This window comes from Benincasa hispida, chromosome 1 (assembly GCF_009727055.1).
Source record: "Benincasa hispida cultivar B227 chromosome 1, ASM972705v1, whole genome shotgun sequence".
NCBI classification, from domain to species: domain Eukaryota; kingdom Viridiplantae; phylum Streptophyta; class Magnoliopsida; order Cucurbitales; family Cucurbitaceae; genus Benincasa; species Benincasa hispida.
The window spans coordinates 13,008,904-13,030,744 of NC_052349.1; the positions used below are offsets into that span (position 1 = coordinate 13,008,904).

The 21,841-nt window shown below is 34.5% G+C and overlaps 1 protein-coding gene and 1 long non-coding RNA gene across 3 annotated transcripts; both read left to right on the plus strand.

Annotated features, from left to right (window-relative positions):
- The first annotated feature begins 6,116 nt into the window (after positions 1-6,116).
- Positions 6,117-8,511, plus strand: LOC120071553 (cyanate hydratase). The gene is made up of 4 exons (XM_039023919.1): positions 6,117-6,388; positions 6,725-6,796; positions 7,852-7,960; positions 8,110-8,511. The coding sequence occupies exons 1-4, from the start codon at positions 6,117-6,119 to the stop codon at positions 8,152-8,154; spliced, it is 498 nt and encodes a 165-aa protein (XP_038879847.1). The 3' UTR covers positions 8,155-8,511.
- A 1,665-nt stretch (positions 8,512-10,176) lies between these two features.
- Positions 10,177-12,033, plus strand: LOC120089530. 2 transcript variants are annotated; one of them, XR_005485216.1, is made up of 3 exons: positions 10,177-10,405; positions 10,837-11,130; positions 11,241-12,033. It is a non-coding gene; the product is annotated as an uncharacterized LOC120089530 (long non-coding RNA). The 2 variants fall into 2 exon arrangements; XR_005485210.1 differs by having other exon boundaries at positions 10,178-10,399; positions 11,241-12,032.
- The last annotated feature ends 9,808 nt before the right edge of the window (positions 12,034-21,841 follow it).

Genomic DNA, 21,841 nt, shown 5'->3' on the forward strand with positions numbered 1-21,841 from the left:
GGCGGTCATTAATTCATGCCGATTAATGGTCAACGAAAAGTTGAATGTACTTTCTACAGTGTGTCGTTAACGGCTTGTCAATCAAATTCGGATTCGACCATCGTCAACTTTCCGTCCCATCATGATTTATTATGCTTTCACCTTGATGTGCCATCTTTATGTGGCCACCTTCTTGAGTAGATCTTCGCGAACGCATACGATCGCATAGCTTTATGGTCGTAATCTTCTAATGCGCTTGGGCGCCGAATTCCTTGGATCGTAATTTACTTTGGGCAAACGCATTTTTCTACACAAAATAAGTAAATTAGCTTCTTTAATGCAATGGGCGCATGCGATCGCAATATTCTCAACTTAATGCTTTTGGACACGATTTTGCATATTTTTACTATCGCATTCCCACATTGTTTTATATCTTTACGTTGTAATAATGTACATTTCTACCCGTTATCAATAGCTCAATACCACCACAACATCATCAATTGACGTCGAACCTATAGAGGTCAATGTCCCACAAACAGAGCCCGACATGTCTGCCTTACTCACCATGTCACATACAGAGACTGATATGTCTAGCATCCCAGAGGCCAACACTTATGGGATTGTTACGACCATAGAAGGAGTTACATTGGTGAGTAATTTATTGATTAATAATCTTACGACCACAGAAGGAGTTACATTGGTGAGTAATTTATTGATTAATAATCTTTGTTTATTTTTTTGTATTTCTTGATGAGTAATCTTTTTTTATCTGTTTATGTAGGAATCTCGAAGAATTAGTCGTAAGAGGAAACCTGTTGATAAATATACACCTCCAACTCAAGTAAAGAAGAAAAAAAGTGTGGTTAAGTATCCTCTCCCAGGTGTAGCTACGTCACTATCCAGAGCGATCTTCACATATAACGTAGCACATGATGTTCCACACAATATCCTTACAGAAATGATGGGCTGGATCTCAGACGACAATACGGACAACGAGGTTCGAGAGAACTCCTTTAAACCAACTCGCCAAGAAATTCTTCAAGGAATTTATTACTCCGAGTTCGTTGGTCGAGTGCGATGTAAGTTTCCTAGTCTTGACTTCTTTACATGTTGACTATCTTGTACTTTTACTGACATAGTAATTTTTCGTGTAGACCATAAATACTTTATTTTATTTTATGAAAGAAAAATTTTATACCCGACTCGACATGTGCATGCACAAGTTCACCATCTTGCCAATTGGTGTAATGGTAAATTTTGATATTTCGTTTCTTAACTTTTCATTATATTTTGTTACTTAACTTCTCATTTTATTTGATAGAGCCACCTTAATGCCCGTGGCGGGGTATTTAAACGAATAAAGAATAAGACACTTCTGGAGGCTGCCCTAGCATGGGAAGATGAAGACACATATAAGGACTACGTCACCAGTAAATTCGATGTCAAATGGGCATATGTGAATTTCATTTATATGGTGATGAATATCAGTGACCACTGAATGGTCCTTGCAATGGACATTAACAGAGGCCACATATTCATGTTCAATTCACTTTAGCCATACATACCAATGACAAAGCTGGTGAATTAGCTAGAGCCATTGACTGTCACAGTACCATTCCTACTTCACTACTGTGACGTGGATCGTTCAAAGCCAGACCTATCCACAACCCGTTGGAAAATCTCGCGACCTATGAACGTCGACATACAACACGGGTCGTTTGATTATGGCATCTTCGCAGTCAAATTACTAAAACACCTAGTGACTGGTGTTGATCCATCCGTAATAACTCAAGAGAAGATGAGCGAATATAGGATGCAGTTAACGTGTCAACTATGGGCAAACACTCCATATTTTTTATGTGTATAGAACATGTATTTTTTATGTATGTAAAAACATTTACTTTTTATGTATAATGGAGCTACTACTCTTTTCATTGTATAATTGAACATGTGTTTTTTATATAAGTTCAAAATTCAAAGTTCAAAGTTCAATATCATAATTTTATCAGAACATGTATAATTGAGCTACTGCTCTTTTCATTGTATCAATGGTATGTAAAACATTATATGGTTCAAGGTTCAAAGTTCAAACATTGAGAGAGCGAGATTTTGAGAGAGAGCGAGATTTTGGGAGAGAGCGAGATTGAGAGAGTATAAAGTTATTGTTTTTTGTTACAAGTATGAAAATTGAGAGAGTATGAAGTTATTGTTTTTTGTTACAAGTATGAACATTGAGAAAGTATGAAGTTATTGTTTTTTGTTACAAGTATGAAGATTGAGAGAGTATGAAGTTATTGTTGTTTGTTACAAGTATGAAGATTGAGAGAGTATGAAGTTATTGTTTTTTGTTACAAGTATGAACATTGAAAAAGTATGAAGTTATTGTTTTTTGTTACAAGTATGAAGATTGAGAGAGTATGAAAATGGAGAGAGTATGAAGATTGAGAGAGTACGAAGATGGAGAGATATGAAGATTGAGAGAGTATGAAGATTGCTATTATAGAAATACTCCAGCTTATTATTGATTTTTGTTTACAAGATGAAAGTATGAAGTATGAAGTATGAAAAGGTATGAAGTATATTACAATGAAGTATGAAAAGGTATGAAGTATATTACAAGTATGAAAAAGTATGAAGTATGTTACAAGTATGAAAACGTATGAAATATGTTACAAGTATGTTACAAGTATGGCGTATAAAAAAATGATAAATGGTATTTATAACAAATGAAATGTTACAAGTTAGTTATAAAGTAAACTAGATGAGGGGTGTTTGTGTCACAGTCTCTGGCATTTTCAGTACATCACACGGTTGTAAGCGGTTCGGTACAATTTTGGTGGTTATGCCCATAATTCCCACACTAACCATATTTCATTTGTCTGCGAAATTCTCCTTTGGATGGTATTCTTCTCACTCTCCGTCGCTCGGCTTGCGGCACAAACTTCGTAGGAAGGATAATCTTTTCTACATATCCAGGAGGTCTCTTCCATTCAAATATGTGGCCAAATGGATTTATAGGCTCCGCATACACAGTCATTAGAAAGTCCACTGTATAAAATTAACTAAAAAGACTATGGATGGGTATATTTCATTCCTTGGCAGCAACAATTGCATGCGAACACGGGATACCAAGTGAGTCGAATTCCTTCGTGTGAAGATTGACAATACCATCCAACCGATTATCTCACATGTGTACCCGCTAACAATCAATAGGCTCAACTAGATATCATCTGCCTTTATCGGCCTCAATTGCCAATTGGGTTTCACAGTAGTCAGAGTGCAATGTCGTTCGAGATGCCCAGTAATTCCTCGTTTCGTAGAACCACGATTGGAGCATTCCTCTAACATGTTCAATCAAGCATACTATGGGCAATAGTCGATACTCTTTAGTTAATGAATTGAAACACTCTGCACTATTGAATGTTATGTTATCATATCTTCGTTCTATTTGGTAAACTCGTGCCCGCCTTTGAACATCGATGTCTTCCAAATATTTCGTGACAGCACCGTCTAGAAAACTATGAAGTTCGTCCCATTTTGCCTAGAACTCTGTCATGCGAAATGCTCTTGCTGCATCTATAAATATTCCAACAACCGTACTATCCTTAAAGTTTGTAACCAGATTTTGTTCTATATACCATGAGCACAATCCATGAAATGCCATGGGAAAAAATGCACGAATAGCATTGTTGATAGATACCATCTGATCAGACACAAACACCAGATTATCAGGTTCTCCAATACTACATTTCAAGTTTAATATAAGTCATTTCCATGATCGATCGATTTCATTGTTCACTATTGCATATGCTAGTGGGTATAATTGATTGTTTCCGTCCATAGAAACTGCAACCAACATGGTGCCTTTGTATTTTCCTTTCAAGTGCGACCCATCAACAATAATACAAGGCCAACAGCTTGAGAAACCTCTAATACAAGGCCCTAATTCCATAAATATATACTTGAAATGCATCTCATCTTCAAATTCAATCTCAAAGACTGTACCCGGATTCTCTATTTTTAACGCTTCTCCATAAGCATGTAGTATGGAGTATGACTATTCTAGAGTACCTCTAGTGAGATTATACACAACTTCCCTTGCACGCCATGCTTTATCATAACTCATGTTCACGCCATAATCTCTCTTCATATCCTCAACAATATGACAAGGTTTATAAATATGTCCTATTCCTGTGAACTTATCTTTAATGAGTTGACCAACAACCGTAGTAGTTGCTTGTCTATGGTCGTGATTCATAATTCCAATGGAACATGTGTGCGAACTGCAGTACTTTGTGATCTTGAATATATCAGACCCTTCCATTTTGACTGCACGAAAGCTCCATTTACATGTCTCCCTAATACATTTAACAGTAAACAAAGATTTAGTTGATTTCCTGACCTTAAATTCAAAATTTTTGTTGATGGACAGCATAGATAATCTCATTTTCAAGTCATGTTTGCTCAAAAATAGTTGACCAACTTCAACGTTCTCTGTCCCGGATGAAGAGGTACCAGGCATAATCAACTTTGTCCTATGACTTGAAGACACAAATGTGGAACCACTGAAGCTGCTGTAGGACAACGCACATCTCCATGATCACGATCTATTTCATTCAATCCTGCTGGTTGCTCATTCACATCCACTGAAGGACCACAATCTATATAATCGAATGCTAATGGTACAGTGTTGCTAGACAATGGAATATCATCCTCTTCCCGACGAAACTGATATGATTCCTCATATTGTCTGTCCACAGCCGTATCATCATAACTCATATTTCCGAACCCCATTCCAATATTTTCATCCTGATTAGATTTCAACGTTACAGCTATCTGAAGTCTACTAAGCTCTTCTCGTAAAAGAAGGAAGCGAACATCATCCTCATTCCTTATGCATTGTGGAGGGCTTCAAATTCAAGCTTATATTTAACTTTTAGTATAAGATCAAACTCTGAAGAATTGACATTTGTAATCCTGTAAATGCGAGATTTAAATTCTTCATAATTCAATGTATGAGGCACAATGATTCCTGTCAACTATCCCCCAATATACGAACTTTCATTCTCATCCCAATCACCTCCATATCGAATAAGTAGACACTTTTCTGTCATCTTACAAAGCAAGAAAACATTTGTCATTAAGTTGTACAAGCAATTGAAGTGTACTCTTGCTCTCAATCTCACTCTCTCTCTCTTAATCTCGCTCTCTCTCGTAACCTCGCTCTCTCTTAATCTTGTTCTCTCTCTTACTCTTGCTCTCTCTCTTACTCTTCCTCTTTCTTACTCTCTCCCAATACAAAATTTCGTAATGCTACCTTTCCAGAAATAACACAGCAAAAATAATTAAACAAACTCAAAATAATGAAACATCTTTCTGAAAAAGTTGTTTCGTTCTGAAAAAACCTCGTCTTGGAAATCCCCGTTTAAAAATTGTCAAATCATTCATACACTGACGAGCAATCACATCAAACCGGGAATTTCAAGTGAGAGCGAGAGTGTTTAATCAGACGAGAACAAGATTTACCTCATGTGGCTAGTGTAAGAGCAATTTACTTAATTTGGTATAGCGATGATATCAATAGAAGGTCAATTGACATTATTTTTTAAAAATGGGTCATTTGACATTTTGGATCCAAAAATTGGATCATCTATACAAATTTTCCAAGTCTTATGGTCTCAATTTCGATCTCCTAGATTGAAGGCGTCCCTATTAGACTAAGAATTAAAAGGGTAATCACAATCTTCAAGAAAATCCTTAAAACTCACCCAAAATTCAAGATTCTGGCGGCCGAACGAAACTGTACAACGATCGACAATGGACAGGACACGACGATAAATCTTAACTGATCAAGTTTGTAGATCACAGCACTTCAAAACATTAATTTTATACCTCATTAATTGAGTATGGATTCAGAATTTGATAACTCCCCTCCATCTCACAAGCTTAATTGACACGCATAGCCTAACAGGCTAAGAAGCAAAGGCAAAACTGAATTTTGCTTGATCGAACGGTCAAACGCCACTACTACAATCCAACGGTGGCAATAATTTTATCCTTTCGAACCTCACGTGGAAACAATCTTCCATCGTCCTTCTTTCGTTTACGGAGAGAGATATCGAGAAAGGTCCATTGAAATGGAAGAAAGTAGCAAAGCCACCGCAATCCGTCAGCTGCAGGACGCGAAGCGCTCATCGGGAAAATCTTACAACCAGATAGCAGAAGAGACTGGCCTCACTAACGTCTATGTCGCTCAACTTCTCCGCCGTCAAGCACACCTTAAGCCTGAGACTGTCCCTAAGTTGAGGTCCGCCTTGCCTCAACTTACGGATGATCATATTCAGGAGATGATGCGGCCGCCGATGAGGTCCTACGATCCTTGTTTGATCCAAGAACCCACAATTTACAGGTGGATTATCGGCTAATTGTTTGTTAGTTTGTTTGTTCGCTTTCCGTTCTCGCTTTTTCTTTGTGTAGCTCGTTCTGGATTCTAATCGCATTGAAATTTCAAAGCCTTTTGGGTACTGATTTTAATTTACTTTCTTAACTAATTGAAACTTGAAGTCCTGGATGCTGTTTGGCTAATCCAGTAATCTGATAGGTTAACAGCTATTGTATTGTTATATTGCTATATTAACAGCCTCTAACTTCGATGAATGCTTAGGCTTGAGTAATCGGTTAATTGAGCTTACTTCCAGTGGATTTGCTCGTCTGTACTGACTTGTGATTACTTCCATGCATATAGATTGAACGAAGCAGTTATGCATTTTGGCGAGAGTATCAAGGAAATTATTAATGAGGAGTTTGGCGATGGAATGTAAGTGATTTGTTTGATTTTTTTTTTTTTCTTTTCAACCTGAAATTAATAATAGTTGATTCTTATTTGTATGTCTTGGACTTCATCATTTGCAAGTAAATATTAAAATCTTAAGTTTGATAACAACTTTGTTCTGATAAGGATGTTTATGAATACATAGTGTTCTGTGTTCTACTATCTGAAACCACATTTCAACAAAACAAATCAATCAGGCTTTGATTTCTAGTTTTTTAACATCTTGCTAGAAAAAAAATTAGTAGCTATAGTTATACTATGAAGAAACAAGCTTGCCTTGAAAAGCAAAATAACTAAAAAATAAAATGGCTTCTTTGATTCCCTCAGAAGGAATTTTCTGGTACTCAATATTTCAATCCTTACCTTGGACATAACAATGAATAAACAAAACAGATTTTATTCCTCCTTCCATGAATTCTCCATCAGGAAAATTAAAGTTGAGAATCAATTACATGGCTAACATTAATAATTCAAGGATTTAAGATAAGACCCTTCAATTCATGCAGGAGCATAAACATTCTGATATAATTAGTTTGAATCAGTTCCAGGTGGTAGCACAGCAAACAAAATTAAGAAATGTAGAGGTCCAGTGAATGTTAGTATATGAAAGTATTGAAACTTGTTTGAAAAATTGAAAGTTACTGAACGATGATATTATAGCTGTTTGTTGCTCATATTAGTCATCTGCTCAGACTCTGAGGTCTTCAACTGTTCTTTCACTTTGATGATGGAAATTTCGTGGTGTTTATCATATTCATATGAAACTTTTTTTCTCAACTTCTCGCATAAGAAATTACCAGTCAAGACTTTTTGTGATTCCTTTGCTACCATACTCAATGATAAGATTCTTTAACGCTTCACTATATGTTCATAAGCCCAAACACTTCATATCATTGTAAACACCCCTTTGTCCTTCTATTCCATAAACCTCAACCCTCCTTGCAGCCAAGACCAGTGAGCTTTAATTTTTTCCCAGTAGTAGAGATTCTGTTGAAGAAGCTAATGTATAATCATTTCAAGATCTGATTTATGTTTATTAGTATGTCAGCTATAGACTTCTACTGCTCAGTTGACAAGGTCAAGGGTGTTGATGGGAAGGATCGTGTTGTGATAACGTTCGATGGTAAATATTTGCCCTACACTGAGCAGGTTAGTTTTCTTTTCAACATCCATGACCATTACCCTCAATTTTTCATGAATGGAGTAAACAACAGAATGGTATCAAATACCTGGATGTGTTAATTTCTCATAGATTCTCATTCTAAATTTACCTATCTTTTTTTTATATGAATCTGTAGAAGGTAGAGCACATGGCTTCCAAACGACCGTCGCAGGAAAGTTAAACGAGATTCTAAAGCTTGCAACACGGTTGCTGTAGGAATCTGCTCTTTTTCCCCTTTGCATAATGATTGCTTTACATCTTTCATCTGAAAATCTTGTATGATTAAATGTGAAGCTGCTTGTTTTGTGTATGAAAGCCTTGTATCCATGTTCTTTTGGCTTCCAAGGATTTGTATGTGATCGTGTCATGGCCAAAGTTTGTCCTGGATAATTTTCAGGGCTGTTTGTGCTTAGTAAATGACATGTCTTCTAGTATGTTTATTTACGTTGGCAGCTCTAAATTGATTGTCTATCAAGATATGGACATGAAATTGTCTCTTGTTACCAAGTCAATGAAGTGTCTTTTAATTGTTTAGAAACATTGTTGTTTGCTTCGCTAGTTTTTGCCTACAAATTGTCTCAAGGCGAGCCATGATTTATTGACAACTAATTTTACTATACTTATTTAGGGGCGGGTTGAGGTTTTATAAATATCCCACAATTAAAGATGCTTGAAATAATAAACCTGTGGTATAAGATTGATGGAAATCTAGAATCACTGTAGTTGATAAACAATAGATTCAATTCAAAGTTTTGAGAAAAAATAATATATTAATTATAAGTGTTTGTAAAATGAGAAATCTATAATTAAAGTTACTTTGATTACATAATTTGATGAATTTATATAATTATGATGTATTAATTAATAAAATAACTAATAAATTTTAATTAATCAATGATAAACTAATTATAATTATTAAAAAAATAAATTCATATTATATTGAAATATAGTTAATTAATTAATAGATAGTTTTATTGTAAAGAATATGCGTATATATAAATTAATTTATTAAACTAAAATAAAAGTTTATATATAAATTAATTTATTTATTAGATAGGATTAGTTAAATTCATACACTGTAATTCAAAATTTAATATAATTTTATAAAATATAAATTTAATTTGCATATAATAGATAATTTTAATTTTAATAATATATAAAATAAAATAATAAATAAATGTATCATAAGAGTTGAAAGAGTGGGAATGAAAAAAAATTACTCTTTTTATGGTAATCATTAATGTGTATAGTGATTATTTCCATACCAAGACTAGAAAACTGGTAGCAAACAAACGATACACATTCTCTTGTTTGGTACAAGTTCTAACAAACAAAAGAAACGCATCTCCTTGATTGATATAAGTTTTGAAATTTTAGGCATGGAAATAGAGTCTTTCTAAATCCACTCTCTCCCCTTTTAATACATAAATTTATTATTTTATTTTATATTATTAAATTTATAATTTAGAGAATTATATTATATGTTGAATTATAATATTTGAATTTAACTACTCTAGATTCATAAATTAATTGATTAATTATTTAATAAACCATAAAGAATCAATCATTAATACTATGAATTCATTAATAGATTATATATGTAGTTATTAATTGTCATTATCATTAATATTTTATGAGATTATTTTTAAATAGTTATAATTAGTTAATCAATTCATTAATCAAAAAATGTTATATTTATTTTTTTAAAGCTGATTTTGATTGTTTTATTAATTAATACATCATATTTATATAAGTTCATCAAATTAGGTAATCAAGTAACTTTAATTATGAATTACTTATTTTACAATTATTTGTAATTAATAATTTAATTATTATAATTAGATAGTTAAATAATTAATTTTGCAAAAAAAATTGTGTAGTACCTATTTTTATCCGGCCTTATTTAAAATAAATTTAATTGTTAATCTAATTTATCTTAATTTTGTTAATTTTAATCTGATGCTTTTTCACCTTTTTTTTTTCGCACTAATTTTTACCTCTTTTTAAATTTTATTTTATAAGTTTGGTTAAAGTAACCAACACTACAAGAAATAGTAGTTATCATAGCTTTGGTAGATAGCCTTTCAGAAAATAGGTTATGAAATCTCACCCAAAAAAGGCGCTCAATTGTTAAAAATGAAATTTGGAAGGATTCAAAATTTTGGAACTAACGTGCACAAAGCTCAACAGTACGTACTAAGAGTTTCTTTTTCCCTTCTCATCTTCCTTTTCCTTTCCTTATCTCTTCACACAAAAACCAAACCCCTCTTCCTCTAAAAACCCAAACTTTCATTGTTGAAAACCTGGCCAAGCTCTGTCGCTCCCAAATTTCTTGGTGAAATCGCAGAAGAAGAAGTGCAAAGCAAAGACGACACCCTCGTCATCGCCTTGATTTTCAAGAAACATCGATTCAAATCTCACTAAAGGTAAAGGTCAATGGCTCTTCTTTTACAATACGATTGATTATGATTTTTTTGTAACATCCCGAATTTTTGTCGTAATGTAATTTCGGTATTTTGTAATATTCGAGATTATTTTTGAATTTTGAAAATTTAATTAGATTACTAAAATTTAATTACTGAGTAAGAGGTGTTTCCATTTAATGGTTAAATCAAGGACAAATTTTGGAAATTGGACTTTACATGGCACATAATTTAATTTGAGATTAATATCAGGAATTAATTTCACATTGAAAGTGGAATGGTTGCTTTTGGAGATTTGAGGGAAAGGAATTTAATAAAATGAAATAAAATAGGAAAGAATAAATAAAGTAAATATTTTATTATTTTATTTTATTTTATTTTTTCTCTTTTCTTTTATTTTTATTTTTTCTTTTTTATCGAGCTGCCCAACCCACCGCCAGATCCGGTCGAACGCCTCCCTCGCACCGCGCAAGCCGCCGCCGCCCCTGGAGATCGTTCGTCGCCTTTCGAAGCCACCTTTCTTTCGTGCCAAGCCCTGCTCCGCACGACGCCGCTCGCCGTTCGTGGTGTGCAGCCGCGGCGCCGTGAGTTGCCCAGCCTCGCCAGCTCGCCGTACCTGTCCGGCTCACATAGAGGCTGCTGCCGCTGTCGACCGCCTCTCCGATCTGCCTCATCCACCAATTTTCGCCAGTCAATCCCTGCCGCGTGGGTTTTCGTCGGACTCTTGGAGTTGGGTAAGATTTTTTTTTTTTTTTTTTTTTTTTTGTGGGTTGAGGTTCTTGAAGGATTATCACTCACCGGTTACCGAACTGAATGTTGTCTTGATGTCTATTTTTCTTTGAAGGTCCCAAGTAGTATCTGTTGGAATTAGAATCTGCTTTAAGGGGAGATTTTGGATATTGAAATCTTGGGTGTGTTGTTGATCAAGTTTCTATGAGTAAGTTTGGGATATTTTAGATTTGGATATGACGTTTTGCAGTTATTGTTGGACTTGTCTGATTTGAGACTGGTGATAAAGTGTTCTTAAAGGTGACACCGATGAAGGGTATTTTGAGGTTTGGAAGGAAATGGAAGCTGAGCCCGGGGTTTATTGGACTTCCGAGGTCTTGGAGTAAATTGGTCCTGTAGCTTACCGATGTCTTCCATGTTTTGATGCTGAGAAAGTATGTGACAGATCCGTCCCATGTAGTTGACTTTGAGCCATTGTAGTTGAATGACAACTTGAGCTACAAGGAGAAGCTGTAAAAATTCTCGCCAGAGGGGGAAAGACATTGCACAGAAGGGAGATAGCATTTGTGAAAGTCCTGTGGCAGAATCACCAATTCAAGAGGCTACCTTGGAGCAAGAGGATGAGGTGAAGCCATAGTACCCAGAGCTTTTTCACGAATAAACTTTCAAGGATGAAAGTTCTTGAAGGAGGAAATAATGTAAAATCTCGAAATTTTGTTTGTAATGTAATTTCAATATTTTGTAATTTTCGAGATCATTTTTTAATTTTGGAAATTTAATTGGATTAATGAGATCCAATTATTGAGAAAGGGATGTTTCAATTTAATTGTTAAATAAGAGAGAAATTGTGGGAATTGGACTTTATGTTAGACGAATTTAATTTGAAATTAATGTCAAGAATTAATTTTATTTTGGAAGGGGGTTATGTCACACAAATTTAATTTGAAATTTATGTCAATAATTAATTTCATTTTGGAAGAGGGTTATGTCACATAAATTTAATTTGAAATTAATGTCAAGAATTAATTTAATTTTGGAATGGGTTATGTCACACAAATTTAAGTTGTTATTAATGTCAAGAATTAATTTCATTGAAGGGTTTAGTTAAATTCTTTGTGAATTGAAAATTTTAAGGGAGAAAGGGATTAAAAGTTGGAAGCGGGTCTGATTGAAGGAAGATTTTGGAGATTGTAATCTTGAGGGTGGTTGTTGCTCAGGCTTCGTTGGGGAATTGAATTCAAAGATTGATTGTTGAAGACTGGCTTGGATCGATATCTGAATCTAGTATCGAGGTAAGTAATCTTACTACTGGAACTGCCCACGTGCCAAGCAATATAGTTATGATTTATTGAGGATTGTTGATGGTTTGATGTTTATGTATGTCTTTGCTGATATGAGGATGCACATAGAGATATTTAAATGCTAGCATGATTTGAGTATATTATTATTCTATGAGATTCTATTTAATATAAGGATGATGAGATGTATGTTCATGTTATAGAACCTTGTTATGATGCCTATGATGTTGCAATAGTAATAGCGTCTTCACTATTAGTTAGATACCCACTAGAGATTGTGTTTCCTTCGGGATTCACTAGAGGTAGTGGTTTCCTTCTAGGTCACCAGAGATTGTGTTTCTTTCGGGATTCACTAGAGTTGGTGCTTTCCTTCAGGATTCACTAGAGGTGGTGTTTTCCTTCGAAATTCACCAGAGATTGTGTTTCCTTCGGGATTCATTAGAGGTGGTGTCTCCCTTCAGGGTTCACTAGAGGTTATGAGTCCTACAGGACTTACTATAGGTAGTGGGTATACTTAACCACAGTAGGATGAAATTCAGATATTCATGTATATATGTGTCCCATAGGGACTAGGGGCGTGCTTACGTCCCACCAGAGATAGGTATCTTAATGGACATAGATGCCTAGTCTGACCTCAGTAATGGAGTTACTTACTGAGTATATACTCACCATTTCTCATGTTTATGTTTTAGGTAAGGGTAAGGACGTGCCGACGAATGACAAGAGGAATCTATGAACGAACCACTAGGGACCAGTTTTAATGCTTCCGCTCATGTTTTAAGAGTTCTTTTATGTTTTTAACTTTCGGTCTTGACATTTGAAACTTATCGTTTGAATTTATTTCAGACTTATTTATTTCCATTTATGACTTATGAGTACCCTATCATTTGATTTTAATATTTGAATTTAATGAAGATCTTTTAAGTTACCTTATTTATTTGACATTTATTTCACTATAAAAAGGATGTCGTTTTAACTTCCATGCATGCATACGTTTAGTAACGGCCTAGAGTCCTAAAAAGTTGAGTCGTTACATTATATGTCTCATGTGTCTCATGAGGACTAGGAGAGTGCTTACGTTCCACTAGAGGTAGGCATCTAGAGGACATAGATGCCTAGCTTGACCCTAGTAGTAGGGTTACTTACTGAGTATTTTATATTCATCATTTCTCATGTTGATGTTTTAGGTAAGGGTAGAGACTGTCTCTTATACACATCTAGATGTGTATAAGAGACAGTTTCTCATGTTGATGTTTTAGGTAAGAGTAGGGACCCCCCGGTGAATGACAAGCGGAATCCATGATTGAGCCACTAGGGACCAGTTTTATGCTTCCGCTCATGATATTTATATTTCTTTTCATGTTTTTTAACTTTCAGTTTTGATGTTTGAAACTTACTGTTAAGATTTGTTTTCAGACCTATTTATTATCATTTATGATTTATGGGTACCCTATCATTTGTTTTTAATATTTGATTTTAATGGAGGTCTTTTGAACTTACCTTATTTATTTAACATTTATTTCACTATAAAAGGGTGTCATAAATTTACATGAAAGGGTGTCGTAAACCATTTTCACTTTTATCTATTCGGTTGCCATAAACTTACATAAACTTTTATCCATTCGGACCGCCCTTATAGGCAGGAGTTCCCAACTCACTCAGGATTAAGGTCATGTTACCTATGGTCATCCTAGTGAAATGAAAGTCTCTGTCATGAACGGCGTTATATAACGAGACTGAACATTTCGTGGTCCGGTCTTATACAAACTCCTTTGTATAGAGCATCCTTGCTCGCATATCTAATACATGAATGGTCAAGAATAGACCATTTGTAGCACTTTACAACACTTGTAACATCTACAAAACGGGTCACACTCGTAGCATCACTAGGATAAGGTTTCCTTCTTTTATCCACATACTACAGACCATTTAAGTTATCACTTAAAGCACGATCCACTTGTATGTCTCCACATACATGCTTAAGTTACAACGATAACCAAAGATCTTAATTTATTGGTTTGTGGCTAATGCAACTAAAATACCTCATATTTCATAGATTAAAGTGAATAAAATATCTCATATTATAAATCACAAAACTGTTTGTTTATACATATGTTTACAAACTATAGGACTCTACGAGATTTAGGGCATCAACCTCAAAAGATCCGTAATACGATGATAGGACAGATTGCCTAGTACCAGGCTCAGAAGGAGCAAGTACCACCAGTTCATTTGCAACAGACCCAGTCGCCGAGTCAGAACATGTAGGGTCTGTCCCATGAAGCTAAGCACTTGAGGGATTCAGGAAGTTTGACCCTCACACATTTTTCGAATCATTGAGTGATCCCACTAAAGCAGAGATGTAGTTGTCCTCGATTGAGATGAATTTATGTTATATGAGGTGCCCAGAAGAACACGAGCTCCAATGTGCAGTTTTTATGCTGACTAGTAACGCGGAGATTTGGTGGCGTTCAACAGAGAAAATGATTGATACCAGTGGGGGACTTGTGACTTGGGAGCAGTTTAAGGATTGTTTTTACGAGAAATGTTTTTCAGCCAACACCCGATACAACAAGCAGGCAGAGTTCTTGAATTTGAAACAAGGGGTTATGTCGGTGAAGGAATATGAGCATAAATTTAATAAGTTGTCCCATTTTGCCCCTAAGCTGGTAGCCACCAAGGCAGTAGGGACAGAAAGGTTCATCCAGGGTCTGAGGAGCGGATTGTGAGGTATGGTGCATGCCTTGGACCTCAAGACGTATGTTGCGGTACTGCGGGCTGCCGTGAGGATTGATGCTGACTCTCAGGAGGGAGAAGAGTACAGGAAGTCGCTCGAAATTGGGACCTCTGTAGATCAGAAAAGGAAGGCGGAGTCAAGGACTTCTAAGCCTCAGCAAAGGAACCAGAATGCAGTTAATGCTCCACGTCAATGAGGACAGCAAGACTCTCAAGCTATAACTATCAAGGAAGATAAGCCGATCTGTACAACCTTGGTAGACATCATTGGGGATGTTGCATGGCTGCTACTGAAGTTTGTTTTTGGTGTGGTCAAAAGAGGCATATGTCAGAGAAATACCCAAGGAGGAACGTGTCTAAGATCATAGGTCAACCCGTAAGCTCATTTCAGGGAGGCCCGAGCCGTCAGCAGCAGCAGGGTAGAGTGTTTTCTACTACTCGGCATGAGGCCGAGAAGTCAAGCACAGTTGTGACAGGTACGCTTCCCATCTTGGGGCACCATGCTTTAGTTTTGTTTGACTCCAGTTCTTCGCACTCTTTCATATCCTCGACATTTGTAAAGCATGCCATGTTAAGATTAGAACCTTTACAACATTCTTTGTCAATTTCCACTCCATCAAGAGAAATCATGTTAGCTACTAAAAAGATAAAGGTATGTCAAGTAGAGATAGCAAATCATGCATTAGATGTGACCTTGATAATTCTAGATATGCGTGATTTTGATGTGATATTGGGCATGGATTAGCTAGCTGCTAATCATGCCAGCATAGATTGCTCCCTTAAAAAGGTCATCTTTAACCCTCCTACAGAAGCCAGTTTTAAGTTTAAGGGGGTTGAGACTATGGTTCTACCTAAAATGATTTCAGCACTGAAGGCAATAGACTGTTTGACCAAGGAGCCTGGGGTATTATGTCCAGTGTGGTTGACACTAGAGAGTTTGAAGTCACATTGATTTCAGAACCAGTAGTAAGAGACTTTCCAGATGTTTTTCCAGACGATCTTCCTAGACTGCCTCCTTAGCGGGAGATAGATTTTGCTATTGAGTTGGAGCCAGACACAACTCCCATTTCGAAAGTTCCATACAGGATGGCACCAGCAGAGTTGAGGGAACTTAAAGTCTAGTTGCAAGAGTTGTTGGATAAGGGCTTCATACGATCTAGTGTGTCACCATGGGGTGCACGGTACTTTTTGTAAAGAAGAATGATGGATCGTTGCATCTGTGCATTGACTACAAAGAATTAAATAAAGTGACCATAAAGAATAAATATCCACTTTCCAGAATTGATGACTTGTTCGATCAGTTATAGGGAGCTACGGTGTTCTCCAAAATTGATTTTCGGTCAAGATACCATCAACTGAGGATAAAGGACAGTGATATACCCAAGACAGCCTTTAATTCAAGATATGGGCATTATGAGTTCATCATGATGTCATTCGGTTTGACGAATGCCCCAGTAGTGTTTATGGACCTGATGATAGGGTGTTCAAGGATTCCTCAACACTTTTGTGATAGTTTTCATTATTATGTGTGTGTGTGTATATATATATATATATACAAACTACTGAAACAGTAGCTAAAGTTCTTTTTTTTTTTCTTAATTTTAATTTTTTAATCTAATGAATTTAATTTTGTTTATCAATTTATAATAAAAAAACAATAAAATGTTTTTTTAACTATTGGTTTAAACAAATATATGTAATAATGATATTAATTTCTTACATAAAATTTACAAGTTTAATGTAAATACTAAATTTAATTAAATTTAAATAATAAAAATAAAAAATAAAAAACTGAAAAATTTTCCCGCGGGGACGCGAATCCCCCGAACCGGGATTCCCCGACCTTCCAAAACGGAGAATGGGGCGGGGACGAGGATGGGGACCCCGCCCCGCCCCGGCCCCATTGTCATCCTTATTAAGTACCTTATCTTGGTGACACTATGGATACGACCCACTTTATATTTGATACAAACGCAATGATCTAACGCGTTCGTGTAGTTGACATGCGAGTGGAGGTGTCCTATGCAACAAGTTTGCATAAAATCGGACCACAAAATAGTAACCATTAGATGTAACATTGTTGACTAGTTAGGTTTCTATTTCAATAGGATGACCTAGGTAACTTGGTCTTAATCTTGAGTGTATTATGAACTTCTGTTCACAAAAGATTGTCCTTTGATTTGTATGGGTGCGAGTGGTCAGTTTGTCGACTCAATAAGCTTATCATTTCGAGGACAAGACCGAATAGAAAGTTGATAACATAATAAGACAAGATGGAATTCACTCCTCCCCGACTTTAAGGTAAGTAGATGAATGTTCCCTTAAATGGTGTCTTCGGGACAACAAAGAGCCCTACCCTTTCACTAATCCTTGAGGGGCTTCTGTTTCATGGTTAAACCATAAATAGGTTGTTCATTAGATAAGCATTAGTATTAAAGATACAGAGGTAACTCAATGGTAAAATAGTAAATTATCCCAGTTGATGTTTTGAACACTTGTGAAGGACTAACTTGTTGTTATTGGTTTATATCCGTGGACACATAAATATATCTGCAATGAGAAAAGTGCAGTTGTGTGTATTTAGTAGAGTGTACCCAAAGTTAATGAATATTAATTAATTTGATTAATGAGTTTAGCCAATTAATCTTACATCGTTGGAGTTTCTGATCTGTAGGTCCACTAGGTCTTCCTGTTAACTCACTAAAGGATATTAATGAGGAATGATTTGCACTATTCAAAACAATTGAGGAAATTGGATATTGATGTGATTAATATATAATTATTATTTATAGATGTGAACTATAATTCAAATTATGTAAGTATATTTGAATGAGATTCAAATATTAGATTTATATGAATTGGATTCCTAAAGAGATGTATACATATAAATATGTGATATTTATGTGTTAATGAACTCTATATTAAATATGATTTAATATAGTTACTTAATTAATTAATGGTTAATTAATTGATTAGAAAATTATAGAGAGTTGGAAGAATATAAACATGTGATGTTTATTTATATTTATTAATTAACTATATATTAAATTAGATTTAATATATGGTCCTTTAATTAATGTTCCAATTAATTAAATAAGGAGTCATTTAATTAATTGGCACAAAGGGTAAAAATGGAAATACTTGGAGAAGGGGAATTGTTCTTCTCTTTTGCTTCTCCTTTATAATGCATGCTAAGGATGTTATTTATTCGTTATTTATTCTATTATCCTCTGTTTTGGTATGTTGTCTTTTTGTTTCTTCAAAATAGACAAATTGAATGCAAGGCATTCTCACTCTTGTGCTCGGGATTCGATCCTTACAATTGGTATCTGAGTCAATTTCTTGCATTTTATTTTTCACATTTTGGAAACAAAAATCAGTGTGAAAAGGTGGGTTCAATCTGCATTTTGAATTTGAGGTTTGCAATATTGGATGTTTACATTTCTTGGCACTTAGCTTTACATTTTAATCCAATTAAAATATAAGGGCCTGTTGTTTTTTGGTATTTATGTTTTGCTATCGAATCTGTAAGTCCGTGTTGATCGAGGAGCAAGAGTTGCTGAAAAGATCGGTTAGAAAATGGAGGTTTTCAATCCAAGTTTGAAGCAAAACACAGCAAAATGAAGTATTCTGGACTATAGTGTTGCAACGCTGCTATCAAAGTGTTGTGACGCTGGGAGCCAGGCGAGACGGACATCATCCATAGCGTTGGAACACTCCAAACTTCATAGGCACGCGCGAGGAGTCTGGCAGTCGTGGGTTCAAGCCTCCTCTCTGGGGTTATTTGCAGCAGTTTTTCTCATTTTATGTAATTTTATTTATTTTTATTAATTAAATTAATATAAATTAGTTATATTAATTTAATTGATTTTTAAGGGTGCCAAAATATGGTCCAATATTTGCTGTTTAATTTATTATGCATTTGATGTATGTTTAAATTAATGTTTGAATTTATATTACATATGTATGTCATATAAATTCAAAAATCCCACCTTAGGATAAACATATTCATGCATCATGATTAAATATAAGTGTTATATTTTATGGATGCATAGTTTAATTAGCATGCTCATGCCTCATGGTATAAGTGTTATATTATTCTGATATATGATTAATTAAGCATGTTCATGGATCATACAAAGTTATAAATGTTATAATGTATGGTGGATTGATGAATATGTATGTTTATTTTTTATGGATGACAAATATAAATGTTATATTTTTCCAATAAAAATGAATCTTGCATTGAGCATGATACCACTTAGATAAATATAATCATTATATTTGATCAACGTCATTAGATGTAAATTATAGATTTTAATATGGCATTAAAATATAAGTGTTATATGTTTAATGGGATAGATTAAAACCTATAATCAAGAGTTTCATAAAAACGTAGGTCCAAATTAATTTTTAAATGGTTTAAAATTAATTCATCTAGACTTATGTTGGAAGTATTCCTAATGAGATTAGAAATAGGTTAATCTTTTAATTTGTTTTAATAAGATTAAAATGAATTCCACTAAAAGATTAAATTTATAAAACAATTGTCTATAAGGGACCTTTGTCTAGGGAACATTTTGTCTAAATGAGGGTATTTAAGCTGATGGAAACGGAATACCTCCACCTGAGAACCGACCTAGAAGGTGAATTGGGCAAATATTTTATAAGCATGCAATAGATGATTGATTTTATTAAATAGTTTAATAAATAAAATCAAGAATTGTTAAAGCATTCAATATAAATGTTATATTGAGAAAATTAAGAAAGACATTAGCCGGAGTGTAACCAAGTATAATAAAACCCTAAAAATAGTAGAATACTTTAGTGGGAGAAAAATGGTATATGGGGTATATCAATTTTTAGCTTTCACATCCCTAAAAGTTCACACCGTGATATCCATACTCAGCTTCATGTCACCTTGGGCGTGGCCTCCCTTCAGAAAGTGTTTGCATGGGTCAATAACAAGATGAATAGGAAAAGTATTCATAGTAAATGGGAGAAGGATGTTTGTCAATGTGTCCTATGGTCTCCTCCATTAGGTTGTACCGTGAGATTCTATAGCCCGCCTGCGTGAAGTCCTGGAGCGACCATCTTTTCATATGCACCACAAACACTTCATGTTGCATCAAGGGTTGGGATTAGGGGACATTCCTTAGTCAAGACGAAATCAAGGTCGTTTTCCACAAAAATAGTTTTAATCGAATCTTTCCAAGTTGTATAATTAATATTGGTCAAACAAGTAGAATAAACAACGGAAAAAATAGAATTTGACATTTTACTAAAATGAAACAAATTGATCTACATTAGATTTTAGCGTAACTTTAAAACATTCAATCAATTTTAGTAAAAATTAAATGGACCCAATTTCACGTCTAATTTTGCAATGTTGCTTCAGTGATTTAGGACAAAAGCCATCGAATGGTGATCAGTCGCCCCTTCACTAAACTGAGACACATTCAACCAATCATTACACTGGAATAACTCTTATTTCTATAATAATTAGTCACCCTTGATTGGATCAAGAAATCGTTAACTAACTTAACAATTTCTTGTAACCCTTCATTTTAGACCGTAGAGTTCCGCCCTAGTGAGCCAACTGAAGGGAAAAAAACCGATTGAAGCAAAAACTGTTCTTGAGTTCGCCCTGATATTGACCTAATATACAGATCATCCGAAGGGGGACGCTCCCAAGGCGCCTCAAGGTCATGCAAGAAAGGTCTCATGATGCAAATCAATGAAGGAGACCATAGGACATGTTGACACATATCTCTCCCTCACTTACTATAAATACTCTTTCCATTCACCTTGATATTGACCCATGCAAACATCATTTGAAGGGGACGCTTCTAGAGTGCCTCAAGGCCAACATGAGTCTCACGATGTGAATATCAAAGGAGAACGTGTGGAAAAAAATGACGTATCATATACATCCATTTCCTCCCACTAAGTATTTTAAAAGCTAGTGTTTCTTACTTTGGTAAATTCGACTAATTAATTTAACTAAGTGATTGTTAACATTGCCCAAAGTAAATATAACATTGGATAGTTTAACAATAATGATTCTTGTTTATTAAATACTTTAATAAACTTTAATCATTCATTGCATGCTTATAATATAATTATCTAATTCACCTTCCAAGTTGGTTCTCAGGTAGAGGTGTTCCATTTCCATCAACTTAAAAACCTCGATCTTAGACAGAACTTTCCTTAGACAAAGGTCCCTTATAGATAATTATATCATAAATTTAATCTTTGTATCCATTTTAATCCTATTAAACAGAATTAAAAGATTAAACCTATTTTTAATCATATTAGAAATATTGTGAACATATGTCTAAAGGTGAAATTAATTTTAAACCATTTTAAAAATAATTTAACCTATATTTGCATGCAACTCGTTATTATAAATTTTAATTCTAATTTCATTTTAACTTATAACTATTATAAGGTTAAATGAAATAATTAAAACCTATTTCCTTGCATTTAATAACATACTTTTAAAAAAATATAACAATTATATTTTACTAAAGTGATATCATGCCTCATGCATTCCACTTTCATTACTATATACATAACATTTATATAATAAAGTAATGAAAAAAAACATCCATTCATACATCTAAACAATATATTATAATAATTATGATATAAATTATGTGTGGACATGTTATTAATACAT

Bases quoted from the DNA above. Each gene is read 5' to 3' on its own strand.
- LOC120071553 (XM_039023919.1), top strand. From the start codon at position 6,117: ATGGAAGAAAGTAGCAAAGCCACCGCAATCCGTCAGCTGCAGGACGCG. The intron at 6,389-6,724 runs GTGGATTATCGG...CCATGCATATAG, and splicing joins CAAGAACCCACAATTTACAG to ATTGAACGAAGCAGTTATGC. The intron at 6,797-7,851 runs GTAAGTGATTTG...TATGTTTATTAG, and splicing joins GAGGAGTTTGGCGATGGAAT to TATGTCAGCTATAGACTTCT.